This window comes from Hyperolius riggenbachi, chromosome 1 (genome assembly GCF_040937935.1).
Source record: "Hyperolius riggenbachi isolate aHypRig1 chromosome 1, aHypRig1.pri, whole genome shotgun sequence".
NCBI lineage: Eukaryota > Metazoa > Chordata > Amphibia > Anura > Hyperoliidae > Hyperolius > Hyperolius riggenbachi.
Genome location: NC_090646.1, coordinates 318368302 through 318393475, shown reverse-complemented (window position 1 = coordinate 318393475; position 25174 = coordinate 318368302). Strand labels below are relative to the sequence as shown.

Sequence of the window (25174 nt, the reverse complement as noted above, 5' to 3'; positions counted from 1 at the left end):
ATTTGACAGTTTGTCATTATGAATGCCTCTGTTATGCCAGATGTATATTTTGTACTGGACTCTATAATTACTACTTGCAATATGATTGAAGTATGTGGCTTTTTGTATTATCCGTGCATTTGTTCAAAAAACGTGTTTAAAAAAAAAAAAAGTAACTTCAGCCGAAGATCTACTTACTGCAAGGGACAAGGGTGATTGCTCAATTCTGATTCTTCTTGACTTGTCAGCAGCATTTGATACTGTGGACCATGAAATACTAATCCAGCGACTGAAGAATTACTGTGGCCTAAGGGGTACTGTTCTTAGCTGGTTTCAGACCTTCCTATCTGGCAGGACACAGCAAGTATGTCTGGGCACACACTACTCTAATCCAGTGCCACTTGCCTATGGAGTTCCACAGGGTTCTGTACTATCACCATTACTCTTTGCAGTCTACATGCTCCCACTGGGCAAAATAATCCAGAACTATGGTTTAGGATACCATTGTTATGCAGATGACACACAACTGTATCTGTCCTTCAAGCCTGGCACCCAAGACCCATCAGCATCCATAAATGCGTGTCTAGTGGATTTACAAAATTGGATGAACACCAGCTGGCTGAGGCTGAACTCTGACAAAACAGAGGTGTTGGTGGTAGGTGGTCCACACATGATGGATAAAGTTCAAAACGCTCACCACCTCAAACTAGCAATTGGGGGAGATACTGTACAGTATAAAGACTCTGTGCGAAACCTTGGGGTGATCCTGGATGGAAATCTAAAACTCAGACAGCAGGTATCAGCTGTCGTCAAGTCTTCCTTCTTCCATCTAAGAAATATAGCGAAAATAAAACACCTAATCCCAGCTGAAGACCTACCTGCCCTGGTTCACGCATTTGTATCCTCCCGCCTAGACTACTGCAACGCCCTGTTAATCGGATCTACAGATAAGGTTCTGCGCCCCTTACAGCTAGTACAGAATGCTGCAGCCAGACTCCTAGCCAATGCCCCCCGCAGCTCACACATCACCCCAGTACTGCAAACTCTTCACTGGTTGCCAGTAAAATGGAGAATCAATTTTAAGATCTGCCTGCTGACATTCAAGGCTCTACACCACATGGGACCCAAATACATAGCGGATCTATTGGAACTTTATGCCCCTCCACGCACCCTCCGCTCTGCCAACAAGATGAAGCTGGTTATTCCCAGGATACACTTAACATTTGGTGCTCGGGCCTTTTCCTATGCAGCCCCTACTCTATGGAACTCACTTCCACAATCAGTACGAGAGGCTCCTTCTCTGGACAGCTTTAAAAAAAGGCTAAAAACTCACCTCTTTTCCCTAGCCTTTGAGACTTCATAATGCAGGGTCACAGCGCTTTGATTTCCCAGGGAGAAAAGCGCTATATAAATATTATTGTTATTGTTATTGTTAAGTTACTCCCTTTGCGCTGCTATAGCCGTAATTCCTATTATGGGCTATGATGGCGCCAGCTGCACCCAAGTCTCCTGTTCTGGATTCACTGTGTTCGGGTACAACTGTGTGACATCACTGGGCCTACAAAATCATATATAAAGGTGAGCACACACCATACATTTTTTTAAGATGTCTGTTCAATTCAAGAATAGCACTCATTTTTTCTGACCGATTGCAACAATTCAAAAATCTGACCAATGTACCACAAACCTATGATCAATTTTCCCCAATCATGAATAAAATAATTGAAAGGTCAGAAAAAATTGATTGGAACTGTACATCAAGTAACTGACAATCCATCACACACGATACAATTCTTGATAAAGTTGGTCTGAAATTTTCAACATGTCCACTCTTCAAAAATCGAAAAAAAAGGGAAATTTGATTAAATTTATCGATCGAAAACAAAGAAAAACTCGATTTTTCGGGACAACTGATCAAAATTATCGAATTGGTGAAAAATTTGATCTTTTAATTGTATGGTGTGTGGCCACCTTAAGTTTGTATGTGATTCAAAACTTACTGTACGGTTCTGATACAGTTCTGTACAATGCCTGTACAGAAGAAACGTTACATGATTTATTGCAAGCTTTTAAAATGTTTCAGTTAGTCAATGAAGGTATCACCAGAATCAACGTTTGTTGGTTTGATGTCTGCATTTTAGGGACATCAAATAACTTCCTTTCACAAGGCAAGGATCTTGAAATATTGCTAGATTCCAGTACAAAAAAATGGCACTCTCTCTATATGGAGTTAAAAACTTCACACCCAAGACAGTTTTCTGGAGACAGTGAGGCACCATCATCCCATACATGAAAGCAGCCAGCCACAGGGGTATCCCAGTAACATCTTGCAGGAGCAGCTTTAAAAAAAACACAGCTGAACTTCTGCCTGATTTAGCAAAACTTTCTTGAGTCCACAAATATGAAATTAATATTTTGTCATGAATATGACTTTCAAAAGGGCGCAGATCCCTGGAACCCGCTTATTACGATATTCGTAACAAACTACATGGTTGGATGTTTCCGAAATCAAGGTAAGCCCTGCCAAAGTGGAGATATGCATTTTGGGGTCACAGATCACTGCAACACACTCATGTTTGATATCACTGTTCTTGATAAATCCTGACAGTCACATCACTGTTATTAGATGTAAGATAACATGTATGTGTTTTGAGAGCAGATCTCATATTTTAGGCGCATTTGTCTTTCTTAATGAAGATAGCTGGCTCATCTCAGGTTCCTGAGGTGTGTGTATCCCCACCCTCACTCCTCCTTACTGAACAAGGGGTATAACTGGCCAGTGCACAGGAGCTCTAGATCCAATCCCTCCATTTCCTTGTGGATTTCCATAATTCGACAGCAAGGAGGACTCTGGCAAACGGCCATCTTGGATTACTTCACACAAAGACCTTTGGCCACATGGCATCCACCATCTTGGACTTTTACAAAGACTTGATTGCTGCATGGACTTTCAAATCCAAGTAGAACAAAGAGGACCGGCAACGCTGTCTGTATTTAAAGCTCTTTAATAGCCCAAAGTGGCAGCTGTGACAGACTGCTGTTTCGGTTACACAACCTTATCAAACTGCTCAATAGCCATAAAATGTGACAAACATACACCTTTAAATACCCCCTCCCTATGTGGGAGGGGCCCCAGAGCGGACCTGAGAGGGAACTTGAATCCCTATATGCAAAATAGCCCATATGAAATACAAACTGACCAATGGTAGAAGTAGTGTATCATACCTGTGCAGGAAGAGGGGGGGGGGGGGGGGGGACGGCAGCCCTGAACGTAAAAAGAATGCCCAGTCAGCATGAATCCCTTCCAGGATGCACCTCACGTCGGTGCAGCCAGTGCTCTGACAACTTCCGGGTCAACCCATCTGCCTTTTTTTTAAATCCCTGGATGATACGACCTATTGGTCGCATTCTGTCCGGGTTTTTGCTGACATCTTGTGGCCATCTTTCAGGCCTACATGTGTATATTTATCCTGCATGGTGCGACCTTATCGTCGCACAGACCTATAGTGAGCCATCTTGTGGTCAATTTTGGTAATGCCTCTGCATGAAAACTGATGACATTAATGTGCTCAGCACTTCCGGGTTGACCCAGAAGTTGTCAGAGCACTGGCTGCACCAACATGAGGTGCATCCTGGAAGGGATTCATGCTGGCTGGGTGTTCTTTTTACCTTCAGGGCTGCCGAACCCCCGTCTAAGGGGGTGGGGAGCCCCTACTTGCACAGGTATGATACACTACTTCTACCATTGGTCAGTTTGTATTTCGTATGGGCTATTTTGCATAAAGGGATTCAAGTTCCCTCTCAGGTCCACTCTGGGGCCCCTCCCACATAGAGAGGAAGTATTTAAAGGTGTATGTTTGTCACATTTTATGGCTATTGAGCAGTTCGATAAAGGCTGTGTAACCGAAACAGCAGTGTGTCACTGCTGCCACTTTGGGCTATTAAAGAGCTTTAAATAAAGACAGTCGTGTCGGTCCTCTTTGTTCTACTTGGACTGTGCTCCCCATTTGGGACGGTGCTCCCTTCCTTCTGTCTTTGGACTTTCAAATCCTCCAGCAAACATGGTATTTTAGAACATATTGTACATTCTATCGGACTAAGATCGCGCACACAGTCTCAAAGATAAAGAGATACACTATCTCACAGTCTGTGGCCCAAGAAGATCCAAAAATCGTCAAGGCTGGGTTCACACTGTAATAGATCGACACTTGTTGTCTGTCGCTCTCTAGATCCAGACTCTCACGTCATATGCAATAAAAAACAAACAAATAGCATCACATAGCGTATAACTGCCAAGACCAATCTCCAAACACCTTTCCTCTGTGTCTTACTCGGTCACCAGGAACCTCCACCAGTGCAGGGACGTTCCCCCACACGTGCCCGCACTCACCCTAGAAACCTCCAAAAAATCTGGAGGCAGGAATGACAGTGTTGGGGGATAAAGATCCAGCAGGCAGATACTCAGATGCCACTCTTCTGAACAAGTTACTGCAACTAAAAACACTCATATAGTGTAAAATCTGCGTTTAATTCGAGATAAAAAAGTATTGCACTCACATGCGGTTAGTGGAAAACAGGCACATACTATACAGTGATGGTCCCCAGGAAACCACTCAAACTGATGCTGCCCTAGGTCCACGCTTGATCGCACGCTGCTCTGCTCTCCTTCCTTTGCCAGTCACGTGTGTCGTCCCTCCACCCTATGCATTTCGTCAAACATTGACGCATCAGGGGCTTACGTCAGGATCTTTATCCCCCAACATGGTCATTCCTGCCTCCGGATATTTTGGAGGTTTCTAGGGTGAGTGCGGGCACGTGGGGGGGGGGGGGGGGGGGAGCGTCCCTGCACTGGTGGAGGTTCCTGGTGACAGAGTAAGACACAGAGGAAAGGTGTTTGGAGATTGGTCCTGGCAGTTATACGCTATGTGATGCTATTTGTTTGTTTTTTATTGCATATGACGTGAGAGTCTGGATCTAGAGAGCGGCAGACAACAAGTGTCGATCTATTACAGTGTGAACCCAGCCTTGACGATTTTTGGATCTTCTTGGGCCACAGACTGTGAGATAGTGTATCTCTTTATCTTTGAGACTGTGTGCGCGATCTTAGTCCGATTGTTTTGCCATATATTGCTTTACACAGGCAGTTTTTTGAGAACGTGAACCACGTGTGCAATCTTTTTTTATCAGGTGGACTTCCTAAGCGCATACTGTTTTTAGAAAACCATATTGTACATTCTATTCATTTCTCATCTTTTCCTCATTCTATTGAACCAATCCGTTCAAGCTTGCAGATATATTTACCTGCTAGTGCTAATGTATATTTTCTGCATATAGTTTTATAATAAACCAATGGTTGAATCGTCCCAGTTCTGCTCCCTGTATCTAGTTATTCTGATTTATGCGAATATCTCCATGTCCTCAGAAAGAGACACTCTACCACATTGTCTTTTTATAAATTGTTGATTTGTTAGCTAGGTTGCAAAGAACCATTTCTTCTCTTTAAGAATAGCTAACCGGTGTCCCTACACCCCAAATTCAAACGAAGGGTTGTGGCAGCATTATCATCGTTTTACAACATGTAATAGATACATTTATTTTACCGATTGTACATACAATCAAGATTGTTTCATGTATGGGAACACAATCTAATCTTAAACATTTATTGTGCTCACAGTGGATTCACCTTCAGAAGTCTCTAGTGGATGAGACCTATATGGCAACTGTACAACTGTAGCATAATATGATGGGATTGGTGGGAGATTTGTTACACTGTAGATCTGGGTTTGTAGGAAGCATAGAGTTGACCACTTCAGGGTACATGGCTTTTCTTGGTCTTTATTGTGCAACATGGCTTTGAGTGGGTTGAGTCATGGCTGCTGCTCCATAGGTGGGCCCAGTGGGACAGCACTCTTCTGTCTTTCAAGCAGTAATGGGAATTACCCATCTCAGTTTGGCAGGCAAGGTTTGAGGTACTCCAGTGGACATGAAGGATGTGTTTGCAGAATTCCAGGTGGGAAAATTCTGTTGGGCTAGATTCCCACTTTAAAAGGGAATTAGGTGATGGGGCCCCATAATTCACTTTCATACAGTAAGATTAGGGTGATGACACTTGCTAAATGTTAGGCAGACCTTACTGATGGTTTGAGTTGGTACAGTTCTTTCCTGATGGCATAAAACATTTGGCTTTTAGGGCCTCCATGGTTGACTTAAGGCTTCCAGATTGGTTGATTTCCAGACCAAGGTATGTATTTGTGAATTCTGCTGCCTGTCACTGAACTTCTGTACTATTTGTGGTGGGGAAATGGGTACTTTGGCCACAGCATTGAGTGAAAAGGATGAGCTCTGGGCTGACCTTGTGTTTTTCCTCTGGTTTTAGTTTTTTTTAAAATGATAACAGGCAGTTTTTGCCTGATCCAACCAGCGAAACAACTGCCATGACTGTTGGGCTAATATTGTGCAGTTAGCCATGTGTGTGAAGTATGCGCTTTGAGTTCTATGGGAGAAAAGCGCTTTACAAATGTTATTGTATAATTATTGTGTGTACAAGTCATTTGAACGACTTGTACAGGTTTTAAATGTGGCCATATCATGCAGTCCTACGTTCCGCTTGCGTGTACAGTATGCAAGCGAGTTGGTCGATTTGTTTGTTTGGCTGTGTGGAAATACAGGTTGTGTCAACGGGTTGACGTGCGGTTGGTCATTTTGTCGTATTGGTCGTGCACTTTGTTGGATGTGTGTATGAGCCTTAAGACAACAGAAAACACTGAAGTGATGTTCTCAAACTTCACTGTTTGTAAATAGGAGGGAGATTCAGAGAAAAGGACCCTTTTTGAAAACTTTAAAGCAATACTACACATGGAGCCAGAGGAGGCAGTTACAAAACTTGTCTCACAACTCACTAAACTCCGATTCCCTGTTTATACATAACCCAGCCTGGCTCCAGCGATCGGAGCAGCCTCCCCACACATCTCCGGTCTTCACTATGGGGAGGATCACTCATGACAGCGCCAACCTCATGCGCAAACCCGATGCTCCCCATAGATAGACCGGAGCTGTGCAGGGAGGCTGCACCGATCACTGGAGCCAGGCTGGGTAATGTATAAACGGGGGCATTGGGGGATTACGGGTGATCTGGGGGGGGGGGGGGGGGGAGGGTGCCGGACACCTGTACTAGCTAGCCTAGTGCTAGCTAAAGGTTTTGCAGCCATTTGATCAAGTTAATTAAGCATGGGGGACTCCTGAGGCCAGCGAGCGGTATGCCCGACACATTGTCGGGCATACCGCTAAGGAGGTTAAGAGGACCAAGAAAGAGATATGGAGTCCATGCAGGTTGAACTGCAGGCAACCTATCTAAAAATGGAGGACTTTTAAAAACAGGCCGCAATGGGTAAATCTGAGGCTTAGAGGCCTACCAGAGTCATTAGTGGACCTCAACTCTACAGTTACAGCCCTATTCCAAGAACTAGACCCCATACTCCCTATCAACAGACTTGAGTTTGACCATATTCTTTGGGCTTTGACTTCCTTAAAACTGAATGGTCCCCCTGTGGACAGTGGCATAGCTAGAGACTATGGGGCCCCATAGCAACATTTTAATGGGATCTTTAGATTAGGCACTCTTGAGCAATGCCACCTGCCCCTTTCCTATGGGTATGAGTTGACTGGGCAATTTACATTTTTATGCAATGTGCACTCAATATAGTCCATGAGCACTGAGACACAGAGGTTAGAGAAACAAAGGAAAGTTAATCGTGAACAAACATATCAAGTACTACATGGGCCCCCTCATCTCCAGGGCCCCATAGCAGTTGCTATGGCCGCTAGGGCTATTGCTATGCCCCTGCCTGGGGATACTATTGTGAAGCTGACTTTATACTAAACAAAGAGACTTTGCTGCATGTGCATACTGCGAGACATCAGAGAGCTTCCAGGGACACCAGAACTGAATGTTCATTAAATTAGCCCCAGCTACAGTGCAACGGTTGAAGGGCTATGAAACTTTATGTGCAAACCTTACTGGCTCACAACATCAGATACAAGTGGAGGTTCCCCTTTATATTGACTTTTTGCATCATATTCACTGTTGCCGTCTCCACTCCAGAGCTAAAATTGAGTCTCCCATCTGCTTCCCTGGCCTGCAGTCAGAGCTCTGCACGTTCAGTCCCGCTGTGGAAAACAGTTAAAGGCCCCGTCATGCAAAATCTGGAGGACACAGACACACACAGACACACACACACAGACACACACACAGACACACAGACACACAGACACACAGACACACAGACACACAGACACACAGACACACAGACACACAGACACAGACACAGACACAGACACACAGACACAGACACAGACACAGACACAGACACAGACACAGACACAGACACAGACACAGACACAGACACAGACACAGACACAGACACAGACACAGACACAGACACAGACACAGACACAGACACAGACACACACACAGACACACACACACAGACACACACACACACACAGACACACACACACACACACACACACACACACACACACACACACACACACACACACACACACACACACACACACACACACACACACACACACACACACACACACACACACACACTTCTCTGAGGCTATTTCCCTAGTTCGTGACTCCTGGCATTGTCCAACAAATGCCTTATTTCACCTGTTTTGCAATGCAGCATTATCATCCAGCTTTTTACGCATGATTGTCTGATACCGATCTATAAACTCCCTCCGCCACAACGCTGCTTTTCCTGTAGCAGCAGCCCATGGCTTTTCTGTCTAATATCTTCTTATATGGATTTCCCCTTTTCTTACCTCAATCCCTGTAGAAAACTCAGATTGGCTATAGCCATCATTTCTTCCTTTTGTCTCTCTCAGTCCCAAACCACATCCCCAAAGTGAATGTCCACCACCAAGATAAGTGTTGGGCTAATGAATGCTAGATATAGCCTTAAAGGTGGCCATACACTGGACGATTTGGCATCAGATCGACCAACAGATAGATCCCTCTCTGATCAAATCTGATCAGAGAGGGATCGTATGGCTGCCTTTACTACAAACAGATTGTGAATCAATTTCAGCATGAAATCGATTCACCATCTGTGGAGCTGCCGCTGCCGCCGCCCCCCGCCAGCTATACATTACCTGATCCGGCCGGCGTGAGTTCCCTGGTTTCCGCTGTCTCTTCTCCGGTCTGGGCTCCTCCAGCTTCACTTTACTTCCTGCCGGGGGAAGTTTAAACAGTAGAGGGCGCTCTACTGTTTAAACTTCCTGCCGGGACAGGAAGAAGTGAAGCCTGCCGGTCTCGGAGCCCAGCACGGAGACCGAGCAGCGGTGACAGTGGGGACTTGCGCCAGTGAAACAAGTAATGTATTGCCGCTGTATTGCGTTGGTCGTCGGGCATTCGAATGCTACTATCTACGCACTCCCGACCTGCCGGCGATCGAGCGAAATCTTCCGCACAGACAGGAATGACGGGAATGATCAATTTCGGATGGAAATTGATCGTTTGGTCAGCGTTTGCATGACGATTTCACAGGCGATTCGATCACAGTGATTGAATCGGCTGTGTATCGACGGGAAAATCGGTAAGTGTATGGGCCCCCTAAGGGTCCAGATAGATTGGATATCTCTGCACAGCATATGCGTAATGATTTCTCCTAGAGGCGACTATCAATATTTACAGAATGTCCTTTCACTTGCATATGCAGATTGCACAGTAAGAAGATTACATGTTTTTCTTTTTCTAGAAAACTTATCACTCCAATACAAGCTTGAGGAGTTTTAAAATCCTGGGGGTGGTTGGTTGTCAAAAGTAGCAGTAATCATACCTCACAACAGTCCTGATATGGGCAGGACTGTCCCATTTTAATGCCCCTCCTCATTTTGCCACATCCAACTTTCACCACGACTCGTTAAGCACTTGACTGACTCTGTCCCTCTTTCTCATTTTCAAATGTTAGAAGTTACGGCAGTAATACATCCCCACAGCAGACTTCTATACGCAAGTTCAGAAACATTCCCAATCTCAACTAGTAATGTTAGCTATGAGCACGTAGCTACTTGTGATCAAAATTTTAAAATAGCACTGCCCACAGCAGAGGGGGATTAATTTACCTAATCCGCCGCCTATAGCCGATGCGTTCCATGCATCTCCACTACTTCCTCATTCAAACCCGGAAGGAGGAAGTAAGTGGAGTTATGTCCAAAGCAAGTGGAATGTATCGGCTATAGACGGCAGCATAGGTAAAATACCCCCCCCCCCACACACACACTTATGCGGGCAGTGCTATATTATTTAAATTTTGATTGCAAGTAGCTATGTACTCATAGCTAACTTCACTAATCTCAACCTCCAGACACTTTCAACCTCTCTAATTACACTACACTCCTCTACTGACCATGAGTTAGCTGCTGCTCATTATCACACCTTAAAGAGGACCTTCAGCCTAAACAAACATACGGTCATTAAGTTACATTAGTTAATTAAAATAGATAGGTAATATCTCTTACCCACCCTGTTTTAAAAGAACAGGCAAATGTTTGTGATTTCATAGGGGCAGCCATCCTTTTGGTTGAAAGGAGGCGACAGGGAGCATGAGACACAGTTCCAACTGTCCTGATCACCCCTCCCAGCTGCGCCTGATAGTCAACGAAAACAACATCAGGAATCCCATCATGCTTTGCACAGCTTTAGGGAAAAAAATGCCTGGCCAGTTCTCTTTGATGGGGTAGAGCTTAGCTTCTGTGCAGCTAAAATGAGGCTTGGGTATGAAAAACAAAGTTATGATGCTGTGAAACTGTTAAAAACCAAGCCTTTTCAGTGCTGCTGAGTAGATTTTTAGTCTTGAGGTTCACTTTAACATAAGCCTTTGATTCTGTGGCTCCCTCCTCCATGGTCTACCGACAAACACTCATACTTTCCCCCCTAAACTCCTTCCAGTCCCACAACCCTAAACTACTCTCTTCTACCTTCAACTCCTTCCTCCGACCCCTACCTCAATCTCCCACTACCTGCATTTCAGCCAACGATTTTGTCTCCTTTTTCAGTAAAAAAAATCACCAACATAAGGAAATGCTTCACCCAGCAGCCTCCTCTCTCCATACAAACCCCAAACCTTATATCCCTCCTTATCTCACCACTATCTGAACTCACTGTCTCCCCTCTCATCTCTAAACATTCCCTCAACCCTATTCCCTCTCACATTATTTCTAACCTATCCTCTACCATCTCAGCCGCCTTAAACTCCCTCTTCAACCTTTCTTGCTCCAAAGGCATCTTTCCATCTACACTCAAGCAAGCCCTCATAACGCCTATACTCAAAAAAACCTTCTCTTGACCTCCCCTTATCTTCCAAACTACTTGGGTGTCATGTCTATTCAGACTTAGTCCATCACCTCACTGCTAATTCTTTGTTTGAAGAACTCCAATCTGGATTCCGCCCCAGCCATTTCGACCCACTTAAAGTGTAACTGTTAGCATAAAATCAAAAATCAATTCTTGATTTTTATCTGGTAAACTAGTAATAATAATGCTAACCACACAATACAAAAGTTAAAATCACTATTACTTTTCTAGTTGATAAATGATCATTCCCCAGTTTACCTGAATCTTATTTGGTACACACAAAGGAAGTGGCAGGGCATGCAGGGTTGTCCTTTTTTTGCTTCTCTACTTTCCCCTCATACTTAACTAATGCAGCCTGATTGGCTGAAGCCTCTTTCCCTCCTGTTTTCCCCTCCCACACATCTGTTCCTCTCTGATTGGCCAATATTTCTCATGCTGAGACAATGCACTTTTATAGTGGAGGGCAGGCAATGCATACACAATCAGGCAGAGGAAAGTAAGGGAGAAAATTACATCAGGATTGGCTTCAAAATAGCCACAGTTAAAATGGGAAATGCTAAGAAGAATGTTCCTTTATTTTAATGTAGAAAAATCACTAAAATAAAAACGACAAGACAAGACAAGACAAGACAAATAACATTTATATTGCGCTTTTCTCCTTGCGGACTCAAAGCGCCAGAGCAGAGCAGCAGCCACTAGGGCGCGCTCTATTGGCAGTAGCAGTGTAAGGGAGACTTGCCAAAGGTCTCCTACTGAATTAGTGCTGGCTTACTGAACAGGCAGAGCCGAGATTCGAACCCTGGTCTCCTGTGTCAGAGGCAGAGCCCTTAACCATTACACCATCAGCCAACTACTACGTGGACAGTGCAATACATATGTTATATAAGTAGAGCAAGTATTATCTACTTATACAGTGGGATGCGAAAGTTCGGTAAACCTTGTTAATCGTCATGATTTTCCTGTATAAATCATTGGTTGTTACGATAAAAAATGTCAGTTAAATATATCATATAGGAGACACACACAGTGATATTTGAGAAGTGAAATGAAGTTTATAGGATTTACAGAAAGTGTGCAATAATGGTTTAAACAAAATTAGGCAGGTGCAAAAAAAAAAATGAAATCAATATTTAGTAGATTCTCCTTTTTGCAGAAATTACAGCCTCTAAACGTTTCCTGTAGGTTCCAATGGGTGTCTGGATTCTGGTTGAAGGTATTTTGGACCATTCCTCTTTACAAATCCTCTCTAGTTTATTCAGGTTTGATGGCTTCTGAGCATAGTCATCTCTCTTAAACTCACACCACAGATTTTCAATTATATTCAGGCCTGGGGACTGAGATGGCCATTCCAGAATGTTGTACTTGTTCCTCTGCATGAATGCCTTAGTGGATATTGAGTAGTGTTTAGGGTTGTTGTCTTGTTGAAAAGTCCAGCCTGACACAGCTTCAGCTTTGTCACTGATTCCTTGACATTGGTCTCCAGAATCTGCTGATACTGAGTGGAATTCATGCGTCCCTCAACTTTGACAAGATTCCCAGTCCCTGCACTGGCCACACAGCCCCACAGCAAGATGGGACCACCACCATATTTTACTGTATGTAGCAGGTGTTTTTCTTGGAATGCTGTGCTGTTTTTCTTCCATGCATAACACCCCTTGTTATGCCCAAATAACTCAATTTTGGTTTCATCAGTCCACAGCACCTTGTTCCAAAATGAAGCTGATTTGTTCAAATGTGCTTTAACATATCTCAAGCGGCTCTGTTTGTGCTGTGGGCGGAGAAAAGGCTTTCTCTGCATCACTCTCGCATACAGCATCTCCTTGTGTAAAGTGCGCCAAATGGTTGAACGATGCACAGTGACTCCATCTGCAGCAACATGATGTTGTAGGTCTTTGCTGGTGCTGGTCTGTGGGTTGACTGACTGTTCTCACCATTACTCGCTTCTGTCTATCTGAGATTTTTCTTGGTCTGCCACTTTGAGCCTTAACTTGAACTAAGCCTGTGGTCTTCCATTTTCTCAATATGTTCCTAACTGTGGAAACAGACAGCTGAAATCTCTGAGACAGCTTTTTGTATCCTTCCCCTAAACCATGATGGTGAACAATCTTTGTCTTCATGTCATTTGAGAGTTGTTTTGAGACCCCCATGTTGCTACTCTTCAGAGACAATTAAAAGAGGAGGAAAACTTACAATTGACCAACTTAAATACTCTTTCTCATAATTGGATTTGTTATAATTTAAGTAGGCCTCAGTTACTTGGCCTGAGTTTGATGTAAAAGGCTTGTCCGCAGTGTATGCCTTTAAAATCAATAGAGGTTTTGTGATGCAGGCAGAGGCATCTCAGGGTCTGCGTGTAGCAGAGGATACACGCAGATACTGAGAACATGTTCCTAAAAGAAGGCCATCGGCCTACTCTGACCTCCACGTACACCACAGGAACAGTAAACATCGGCCATATTTACTAAACATCCACATTCCTGCATTTAGGTCAAATGCCTCATTGATTATTAATCAAGTAGGTGGGTATGATGACACCACGAGTGGGTCCACCAATAATCTGATCTAGGGGGTGGCGAAGATGATGTCATATTTAACTCTTTCCTAGTCGGTATTAAACCCGGAGTGAGCGATGGAGAGAGCATTCTGCTTCTTCCTTCCGCACTAGCTCGCAAGGCCGACTGGGACCTCTAAGCATGTTCTTCCTTTCTGTAATGTGATATAATGTATGCTGTACATAGGAAGTTTAGTGTAACGTAGTTAGGAAGAAGGTACCTGATTGACTTTAGCAGGGAGTCTAATCACGAGCTTGTAACGCAACATGAAGATTGGCATGGCTAGGATATGATGAATGTATCTATCTGTATTCCTGTTTCCTGAATAAATAACGTAAACATTGAAGAAGCCTGAGAAAGTCTATCTCCTGTTTGCTGTGTGGAGAGTCAAGTGATCTCACAGTCTGTGAGACGGTGGTGTCGAAGCAAGGTGATATAGAACAGGTTCTAACAGGATTCACCTGTGTATGTAGGTCAGGGGTCACTGAGCTTACCAAGCCAATTTGAGTTCTAATAATTATTTCTAAAGGTTTTGGAATCAAATGCCCAAATTTATGCACCTGCCTAATTTTAAACAATTACTGTATTTCGCACTTTCTGTAAATCCAATAAACTTCACTTCACTTCTCAAATATCACTGTGTGTGTCTCCTATATGATATATTTAACTGACATTTTTTATCGTAACAACCAATGATTTATACAGCAAAATCATGACGATTAACAAGGTTGCCCAAACTTTCACATCCCACTGTACCTGCCTGAATTTTGAAGTCACGTATTTACCTTAACAATTTATATTCTTGACCATACATTTCAGACGTTCTGAAAAAATACAGTAAGCAGTGTTTGGATTTTAATAAGCTGTAAATACTGTTAAAGAAGAAACCTAGAGCAATGAGAAATTACGAAATAATATCTGGGAACAGTAAATGTCTTTGTAGCTGTGTATATTTTAATATTACTTACTTGTGTCTTATTTCGGCATCCTCTGCATTCATAGGTGTGTGTCCTAGTGTTTGCTATTGCCATCAGTCCACAGAGATTACAGACATGTACTTGGTAAGGGTCAGAGGCTTCAAACAATCGTTCCCGAAGAAACTGAGCAGCACCATGTGCTATTTGACAGTCACGCTCCATTTCTCCAAAGCGAAGACCCCCATCACTGAATTAAAAGATAGAATCACAATAAGTACAAGCAAAGAACAACACTATACACAGTACATAGGAATAACACAGTACATTAAAATCATTTTAGTAAAATGTAATGCTTACCGTGATCTACCTTCCATTGGCTGTCTGTTCAAAATCTGAATAGGACCCCTTGCACGTGAATGAATTTTATCATCTACCATATGCTTTAATCTCTGATAGTATGTTGGTCCAATAAAAATCTGTGATGTAATTTTGCGACCAGTAAATCCATTATACAAAACCTATATTTTTAAAGAAAAATATACATAATTTAGTTATTACCAAACAATTGTTTTTTTTTTATTTGAAATTAACCTCTTTATGTTTCTGGACGTACCTCGGGTGAGATAACAACATTATTATTACACCTGTGAATTTCTATTTAGAAAAACAAGTAAACTTAAGGTACCTCATTTCCTCGAAGATGATACCCATAGTCTGATAACAAATTTGAAATCTTTTGCACATTGACAGCATCATTAAATGGAGTTGCATCACCAATTTCTCCTTTATTTGCTGAGACCTACAACAAAATTGAATCAAATTTAGTTTTATGTAAAATTAACAAACATGCTGCTCTGCATGTTCAAAGCTTACAATACTCAATTCTTCTTCAAATTCATCTTTCTAGATTGAGCACATCTGAAATGCTTATGTCATTAAAACACCTAATACAAACATGAAATTGATAATTTCAGGTTAGTCTGCACAGCGACCTGTAAGCATGTATGCTTGGCTCTGCTGAACATCATGTACTGTACAATATGAAAAAAGAGAGAGGGGTTAGTAAGAGGCTTCCTGCTGCAGGAATACAGTAAAATGCTGCAATTCTCAAATATGGCCGGTCTCAAGCAGTCAGATGCAAAGGATAAAGGACAAATTCACAGAAATTAGATTACAGCCCAATCAACTATTAGCTTAATGCATCATAGGTTTGATGTTTTACGATTTCAACTGGGCGAGTTAGAGCCATCGTAGAGATGTGCTTGTTATGCGCAGGGTGGTGTAATGGATAGGTTTAATTACTGGCTGAACACTACCTTAGTTCCCTATGGGCACTCTACATCCCAAAAAAACATATTAAATTAATTTGCTTGACCTTAGCCCTTTCCAAACCTGTGTTAGACTATAAACGACGTAGACATTTTCCAGTTCAGGCCCAATGTTCGACATGCTGGCAGTCATTTGAAAACACAGCATTCATTTTATATCTAACTGAAAATGGATACCATGTGGTGTTCCAGGGAAAACCTCCAAAGAGGTACATTGTAACCAGTCCGTTGAAAATAACAAGACGATCAGCATCATAAATAAGTGATTCTGCAGGACACGTTGGTAAGGAATGTACTAACGATGGTTACAGTACATGCCAATAGGCATCTTTTAGATTGATACTTATGTAACCTTGGGGAATCAGCAGGTTCCTCACTGTATAAATTGAATCCGTCCTGAATACTTTATGCATGGATTCATACTTTATGTATGGATTAAGAGGTTTAAGATTTAGTATTTCCCGGATGGTTTCTTTACTAGAAATATTTTTGAATAGAGTTCTATTTTCTCCTCTCCAACCGTTGCCATCGTTACTATATTCCTTACCAATATGTCATGCAGAATCACTTCTGTATGATGCTGATTGTCTTGTTATTTTCAACAAATTGTTTACTATATACCTCTTTGGAGGTTTCTCCTGGAACACCACAAGGTATCCATTTTCAATTAAATTTAAAATAAATGGACTCTTTGCAAATGAGTTCCATGGTGGAAAAAAGCAGCCCAGTCTTCCTCCCACCTGATTCTCGTTGTCACTGTTGCTTTGAATGAGGTTCAGAGCTTTAAAACAAAATGTTTGGTTTGCTCTACCTCTTATCAAAGGACAACTGTCTACATTTGTTTTGTGGCCATCTTATTATTTAGCCTGTTTTGAAAAACCGTCTTACCCTGATGAAGCGACTTTTTCTTAGGAAAATAATAAATCACCAGAGAATGGGATTGTACATACTTTGGATTTGGACATAGTACTGCCATCCCATGTATTAAAGAGACTCTGTAATCTAAAAAAAAAAAAAGTTCCCCTGAGGGGGTACTCTCCTTGGTAGGGGGAAGGCTCTGGATCCTATCGAGGCTTCTCCGTCCTTCTGTGTCCCATGGTGGTCTCGCTGCAGCTCACTGAATGCACAGCCGACAATATGTGAGGCTGTGCAATATTTACCTTTCCCTGTTCCAGCGGGGGCACTGTTGTGGCTTTCCGCTCGGAAATAGCCGATCTCAGTTGGGTCCACTCTACTGCGCAGGCGACTTACGCCTGCGCAGTAGAGCGGACCCGACTGGGATTGGCTATTTCCAAGGGAAGAGCCGCTACTGTGCCTGCACTGGAGTCGGGAAGGTAAATATTTACATCCCAGCTGTTAGGGAGCTCTATCGCTGCCGCCATGGGATGGGGAAGCATGAATAGGATCCAGAGGCTTCCCCCTCCCAAGGAGAGTACCCACAGGGGCATTTTTTTATCAATACAGATCCTCTTTAAACCATGTGCTGCATTTTGAAAAAAAAAATTAGATTATCCAGCTGCCCTTGCAGTCAATCTAATTGACTCTGAAGCTTCATCTATAATAAAATTTAAAGTGACAGTGAATGAATTCAAAATTGAATTCAAGATTAACTCTATACTAGACCCAATATTTACATCTTTCTACCTTGCACATCCATACATTTAACGTACAGGCCAAATGTTGCTGCTGCTGGTCAAAAATCTGCACATATTGCTGCCCATGTCTTTTTAAAGTAACAGTACATCATATTCATGTATAACATTACAAAGAATAGGATAGTCAAACAGTATGAAGTACAAAAGGTCTCACGTATCCAATACACAGTTTGTGAAGATAGGCTGTAACAAAGGTTGTGGCAAGACATCAACGGGCATACATTATGATTAGAGATTTAAGAACATAATATGTAGTCATCATGAGCCTTTTATTTGCATCTCGAAGAACGGACCATAGACCAAGAGTCATATCACCTTGAGTCTTTGCGGAATATTGTATACATTCCGCCTATCTTAAGTTATCTCAATCTACAAAGGTTATAGGGGTTCTCTTGCACTTTAAAAAAACAAAAACTGCCACTTACCTGGGGCTTCTATTGGCCCCCTGCAGCTGGAACGTCCCGCGCCGTCCTCCTCCGATTACCCATTCCCCGCCCCTGGCGTAGTTATGCGTCTAACTAGACGAATAGAAGTGCGGTTGCGCGGCCGTGGCGTGTCAGCGGGAGCTTAGTGCGTAGACGCAGTATGAAGTTTTCCTGTACTGCGCCTGCACAGTAAGCTCCCGCTGATGCGCATGGGAGCGAGCAAGCAAATGGCCATGGCCGTGCAGCCGCACTTCTATTCGTCTAGTTAGATGAATAATTACACCTGTTCCAGTGGCGGGGAACAGGTGATCGGAGGACGGTGCGGGACGTTCCAGCTCCTGGGGGCCGATAGAAGCTGCAGGTAAGTGCTGGTTTTTGTTTTTTAAAGTGCAAGAGAAGCCCTTTAAATAAAGGGTAAATTGGTGCCTAGTGAGGAGAGAGTTTGAGAAAAAACAGGAAAAGGAAATAAAGGAAAGAAAAGTGGCACATGCCTTATCAATCCACACAGTTACACATAATGCCCATCATGGAGAGGTGATCAGAGCATATCTGTTGCTTTTGGGGACTCATGGAAGTCCATCTACACTGCCTATTTGGTAAAAAAAAGACACGGTGTTGTCTTGTATTGCGGTATAGAGATCTTCCATGCGCGTAATTTAATTATTTGAATAGTTTCACCATAGTGAGTATTGCACAAGTGTGCCAATGCCTGGCAATCAGTAATCTTGCAGCCACTAAAATCTGTGGGGTGAGATATTTTTTTTATTAGAAGAGAAGTGTGAGCAAAGCTGTTGGAGCTAATCATTGTGGAGATTGCAGTATGTAGATGTTGGTGAATGTTAAATATTTTTTCTCAGAATGTTTGTATTTGGGAACATTCCCAACATATGTGGAAATAGGAGCTGTGAGCTTGAGAACATCTCCAACCTGTATCATGTGCGTTTGGATTATACTTTGCCATTAGTGAGGGAGTACGACACCATCTGGTAAAGATTTTATAGTTCCTTTCTTGTAAATTAGCCGATATGGAAGATTTATGGATCAATGTAAATATTTTTTCCCAGTCTTCCGCAGGGAGTGGGTTCCCAAGCTCCCTGTCCCACAAGTCAGTTACTTTAAGTAGGTCCTTGTCACTCACTGCACACGCCAAGTGTGAGTACATTAAAAAGACTCAGAGATGACTAAAGGTGCTGTTTTTTTTTTTTGCTTCCTTCAGCCCCATAAGCATGGATGCATCCCTCGCAGTCCTCCCACTGTCCTACATTAAGCCGCAGTCTTCTCCGGTATTAGGCTCAGTGACGTCAGTGGGGGGCCTTCTGCGCATGCACAAAAGGCCCCGGTTGACATCACTCAGCAGGACTGAGCCACGCACCGGAGGTTGACTGCGGCTGAAGGGAGGATTCTGGGAGGGCGGCGAGGGACACATTCATGCTTAAGGGGCTGGAGGAAGCCCCGGATAAGTAAATAAAAACAAAAAAAAGCCGCCACCTTTGTCATCACTGAGTCTCTTTAAAGAGGAGCTGTTAGGTATAAGGTCTCAGAGAAAATAAACACATATATCAGTAGCTAAAGATTGGCTGTACTTACATTACATATGCATTTCACTGTCCACGTTTGTACTTCACAGAATTTGTATATAGTATATGCAGAGATTGATGCTCCTGACAGCTCATGGCAGGTTCCATGTTTTTCTGTCTTCTATGAAGCCAATTGTGTCGTCATGTCCTGCCTGCTTCCTGATTACAGAAAAGCTCGTACTGAATAACACAGTGTGCAGTGAATATTAATTAGCCATGTGGCTAGGAACAATAGCTGACTCCTGCAGTGTACTCTGCCCAGAGATTTATCAGTGCTACGCGCTGGACTGATTACAAGCTGCTGTAACGTCTCATTAGCAGCCGAGGGGAGAGCCCCAGAATGCTTTGCAGTATGGTATGCGGCTTGCGTCTTCTTAAGAATAACAGCTTTGCTGATAAGCACACATCAAAGGTAAGAGAGATTTTTATCTTCACTAATGCCTTTTTGGCTTCCTTCTAAACTGTTTAACACAGGAGAATAGAATGTTTAAATTAGCTTCTGCAGCCTGACAGTTACTCTTTAAAGAGAATTTGTGTGGTGATGAGCTGGAGGCTGTGCAAAGGCTCTCAAACTCCATAAGTCTTCTATGAATGTTTGCTTGAAAATAAAGCAAACAGGTTAATCAGTCAACCCCAGGAGGATTGTCAGAGTTCCCTATGTTAGCCTTCGGAAGAGGTCATCCTCCAGAGATAATATGGTGGGGTCCAAAAATGAGGAAAAATTGAGGACAAAAATAACATTAATGGGCATGAAACAATGGTAATAGAAAATTGGTAATTTTACAGATATTCTATTATCCACCATAGTAGAATATTGGTAATATAACCAATATTATGCTATCAATCATCATACAAGATGTGGAGTCCGTTTGGGTAAATACTCATAGTGGAAATAAAGGTTGCCAATTGCTTATTGGGGTATGCTACAGGCCACCACATATTCATGAAACTGCAGAACTGCGATTACTACAGCAGATTGAAAAAGCTGCAAGTAAAAATGAGGTCATAGTTATGGGTGACTTCAACTTTCCAGACATTGACTGGAGTATTGAGGCTACCCATTCTGGTAAAAGCAGCAGATTTCTGGCATCACTACAGGACAATTACTTGACTCAAATGGTAACGGAACCAACTAGGGGGAATACGTTACTGGATCTGATCATTTCTAATAGACCAGATAATGTATCAAATGTGCAGGTTCAAGAATATTTGGGAAATAGTGATCACAACATGACAGCGTTTGATCTGGTGACTGATAGGCCGCGGGCAGCGGGACCACAAACTATGAATTTTAGAAAAGCAAAGTTCAATCAACTCAGGCAGGCACTAAGTTTGGTGAACTGGGATAATGTACTACAAGGGGAGGACACTGAAGGGAAATGGCAAGCTTTTAATCTTACTCTCAATCAATATCGTAGTATGTATATCCCATATGAAAACAAAATATCTAGGAATAAAAAAGGCCTCTATGGATAATTAGAAAGGTTAGAGATAAAATGAAGAGGAAAAAGAATGCCTATAAAGTCCTAAAACAGGAGGGGACCGAGGCTGCGTTAAACATTTATAAGGAGTGCAATAAAAATTGTAAAAAATAAATTAGGCTGGCAAAGATTGAAGCTGAAAATCAAATCGCTAGGGATATCACATCTAACCCAAAAAAGTTTTACAAGTACATAAACTCTAGAAAAAAAGAAAGGTTGACTGTATAGGACTCCTAAAGGATCGGGGGGGGGGGGGGGGGGGGTTGAGAGAGGATGACAGAGGTAAGGCAAAGTTTTTAAATGCTTTCTTTGCTTCTGTCTTCACAAGGGAAAAATCACTGTTGCAAATTACAGAGGCAGAAGAGTCAATCTTCCAACTACTATTATATACTTATTGCAGGAAGAAGTGAAGGCAAGACTAAATAAATTAAAAATAGACAAGGCACCTGGCCCGGGTGGCATGCATCCTCGGGTCCTAAGGGAATTAAGTTCAGTTATAGATAAACCCCTTTATCTTATCTTTTGTGACTCTTTTTCTACTGGCAGAGTCCCAGTGGATTGGCGTACAGCCCACGTTTTCCCATTATTTAAGAAGGGCAAAAAAATCGGATCCAGGAAATAATAGACCAGTAAGCTTAACATCAGTTGTATGCAAACTATTTGAGGGGTTACTAAGATACTATACATGACTTCATAGTAGAAAACAATCTTATTTGTCAGCATCAACATGGGTTTACTAAAGACAGGTCCTGTTTGACTAACATGCTCAGCTTTTATGAGGTAGTGAATGCTAATGTGGATATTGGGAATTCTGTAGATGTGATATACTTGGACTTTGCAAAGGCCTACGACACTGTTCCCCACAAAAGTCTGGTGCAAAAGTTGAGGATGCAAGGACTGGGGAAGAGTCTGTGTGCATGGATAGGGATAGGGAACTGGCTAATGGACAGAAAACAAAGAGTTGTGGTCAATAAATCATACTCAAAATGGGAGACTGTTAGCAGTGGGGTACCACAGGGGTCTGTACTGGGTCCAGTGCTCGTCAATTTATTTATTAATGACCTAGTAGATTCAGTAGTGAGCAATGTTGCTATTTTTGCAGATGATATAAAATTGTGCAGAATCATCAATTTTCAGGAAGATAGGGACATATTGCAACAGGATCTGGATAGGATGGCTATATGGGCACATAAATGGCAGATGAAATTCAATGTTGAAAAATGTAAAGTAATGCATTTTGGTCGTACCAATGGTCTAGCACCATACAAAATAAATGGGATACAGTTGGGGACATCAAACTTGGAGAGGGACTTAGTACTCATCGACAACAAGTTAAATAATCACACTCAATGCCAAGCCGCGGCAGCTAAAACTAACAAAATTTTGGGATGCACTAAAAGGGAAATAATGTTGTCTGTGTTTAGCAAAAGATTGACTACAATAAACTCATCGATAATGTCTCTAAAAATATCATTCACAAAATGCTAGAAAGTGGCAGGGGCATTACAGAGTCCAAACGGCATGACCCGATATTCAAAGTGGTTGTGGTGATATATTGGGGTGCTGATGATGTTAAGGATAATACAGGAACATATTCTTTCATTTTTCTGCCTATGTCATGTGTACGTCCAGCTGGCTTCAGGATAATTGGTCACCTGGCCAGAGGAAACTGAAGGCTAATGTGAGTCTGTATGTAGATGTAAATTAACTCTGCATTCATTGTTCAGCAGGGGGGAAGCTACCATTGTCTGCTTCTAATTAGTAAACACTTAATCAGACAGTTGCTTTGAAGCTTATACAAGTGGTCGGACCCTTTCGTCTGAATACTGTCTCAGATGTGTCACCTAGACTGGCTGCAGACCACACCAGCCTGAGCCAGGAGTTTACATATGACAGCCTTACTCAAAAAGTCTTTGATGTGTGTGCGAAAATACATGTGGAAGTTAGATCTCTGGGAATTAAATTATGTCTGAAAAGTTAATTAAAACTAGTTCCTCCCCTTCCCAATGAAGTTGCAACCTCCAGGCATATATCCCAGTATAAAAAGCAGGGCCAGATGCCTAAAAGTTATCTTCTCTTGAGGGTAGCACATCGCCAGAGCTGATCCCGATCGAATCCGAAAATCCGTGTCCCTCCACGGTTGGACATTTGCGCTGGTAAAAGTTCACTTTACATTTAATTCCCTTTTATTTTTGCAACTTGTTTTGTGTGTATCCTTGTAACTTATTTTGTAACTGTTACTTTGTTTTTGTAAATCTTTTGTATATATTATTTCCTGCATTGTTCCACTTTTTTCCTGGAATATTAAATCGTTATTTAATAAGTTTGACTTCTGCTGTACTAAACTAACACTCATAGCCTAGAAGAGACGGAAGTGTAACTGTGTATAAGTCCATGCCTAATTCTATGATTGAGCAACACTACCGTATAAGATTGTAATTGCATTGTGTGTATGGGGCACTTCTGCGCTCGACAGCAGAGTGGGAAGTCTCAGAGTGGCTAACAGTATCGTTTGGAATGACTGTTAGTGGTTTTGCTTCACTACAGTGTAAAATTGCAATTGTGCGTGCATGTGAGTGGCGTTCCCATATTTGGCCTAAAGCTCAAAGCTGACCCGAATTCGAAAACGTGGATTGCGTGCTGAGCACACGACAGCAGAGTGGATGTGTCTAGCAACAGCTAGTGGTGGCAGTGAGAAGTGTTTGAGGGGTACCAGCCTTGTTTTTAGCTTGAATAAGGCTGTTTCCCGCTTGATCTGGTCAAACCCGCAGTCGGGAGCCGTATACGCAGGCGTGCCGCGGGCCGGTTCCTGACAGTGGTCATACCGAGTTCTAAAAGCAGTCTTCCATTTGTCTCCTTCACGTATGCAGATCAGATTGTAAGCGCCGTGAAGATTAAGCTTAGAAAAGATCTTGGCCTTACAAAGTTGCTGGAACATTTCGGAGAACAGAGGTAGAGGATCTGTTTTTAACCGTGATCTTGTTTAATTCACGATAGTCTATACATGGACGAAGAGAGTCTTTCTTTTCCACAAAGAATATGCCTGCTCCTGCAGGAGACGTGGAGTGTTTAATGAACCCCTTCTTAAGGTTTTCGTCAATATAGTCTTTAAGAGTGGCTTGTTAGGGTTCAGCAAGTGGATATATTCGTCCAAAAGTAATCTCAGCACCAGGAAGGTGGTCAACAGGGCAATCATACATTTTATGTGGGGGGAATTGATCAGCCCCCCTCTTATCAAAGACATCAGCAAAGTCTCTGTAAACTTCTGGAACCAGCTCAAGAATTTCTTGCTTCACACACACATCACGGCACTGGATGAAAAAAAACCATGCTTGTAGACAATAATGAGAGGAGAAGGAGATCTTGCCCGAAAGCCAGTCGATCATCAGGTTATGGGCTCGCAACGATGGCATACCCAGGATAACAGCAAACAACGGTGAAGGGGTTAGGTCGAAGGTCATATATTCAGCGTGGGATGACAGAGTGGAAATAAGGATCGGAAGAGTCTCTTGAGTTTTTAGCCCATTCCTAATTTTAGAACCATCCGCCAGGCAGATGTTTAAGGCGTTGGACTTGTTTCTCAAAGGGAGCTGTAGTAGATGGGCCAGATCAGAGTCAATGAAGCAGCTACAGGCTCCCAAGTTACATAGTTACATAGTTATTTTGGTTGAAAAAAGACATACGTCCATTCAACCAGTAGTTGAATGATGGCTTCAACTTCGGGGATCTTTCCTGGGGCCTGTAAAGACAGGTGAAGAAAAACATAAGAACCAGAAGCTGGCAGAGGTATCACTTGACATGAAGAAGAAGAACCCTCCTCACCTACAGGTCTAACTGGGCAGTTTTGAAGAAAGTGTCCTGAGGCCCCACAATAAAGACATAAGTTAGCTTG

General features: G+C 42.6%; 1 protein-coding gene across 1 annotated transcript in view; it reads right to left on the bottom strand.

Annotated features, from left to right (window-relative positions):
- Nucleotides 1-25174, bottom strand: part of POLR2B (RNA polymerase II subunit B) — a 470934-nt gene that overhangs the window by 37943 nt on the left and 407817 nt on the right. Inside the window, exons 17-19 of the mRNA XM_068233836.1 lie at nucleotides 15502-15615; nucleotides 15174-15334; nucleotides 14868-15063 (exon numbers count right to left, since the gene is read on the bottom strand). Coding sequence (XP_068089937.1) covers nucleotides 14868-15063; nucleotides 15174-15334; nucleotides 15502-15615 — 471 coding nt within the window. The remainder of the gene's footprint in view (nucleotides 1-14867; nucleotides 15064-15173; nucleotides 15335-15501; nucleotides 15616-25174) is intronic.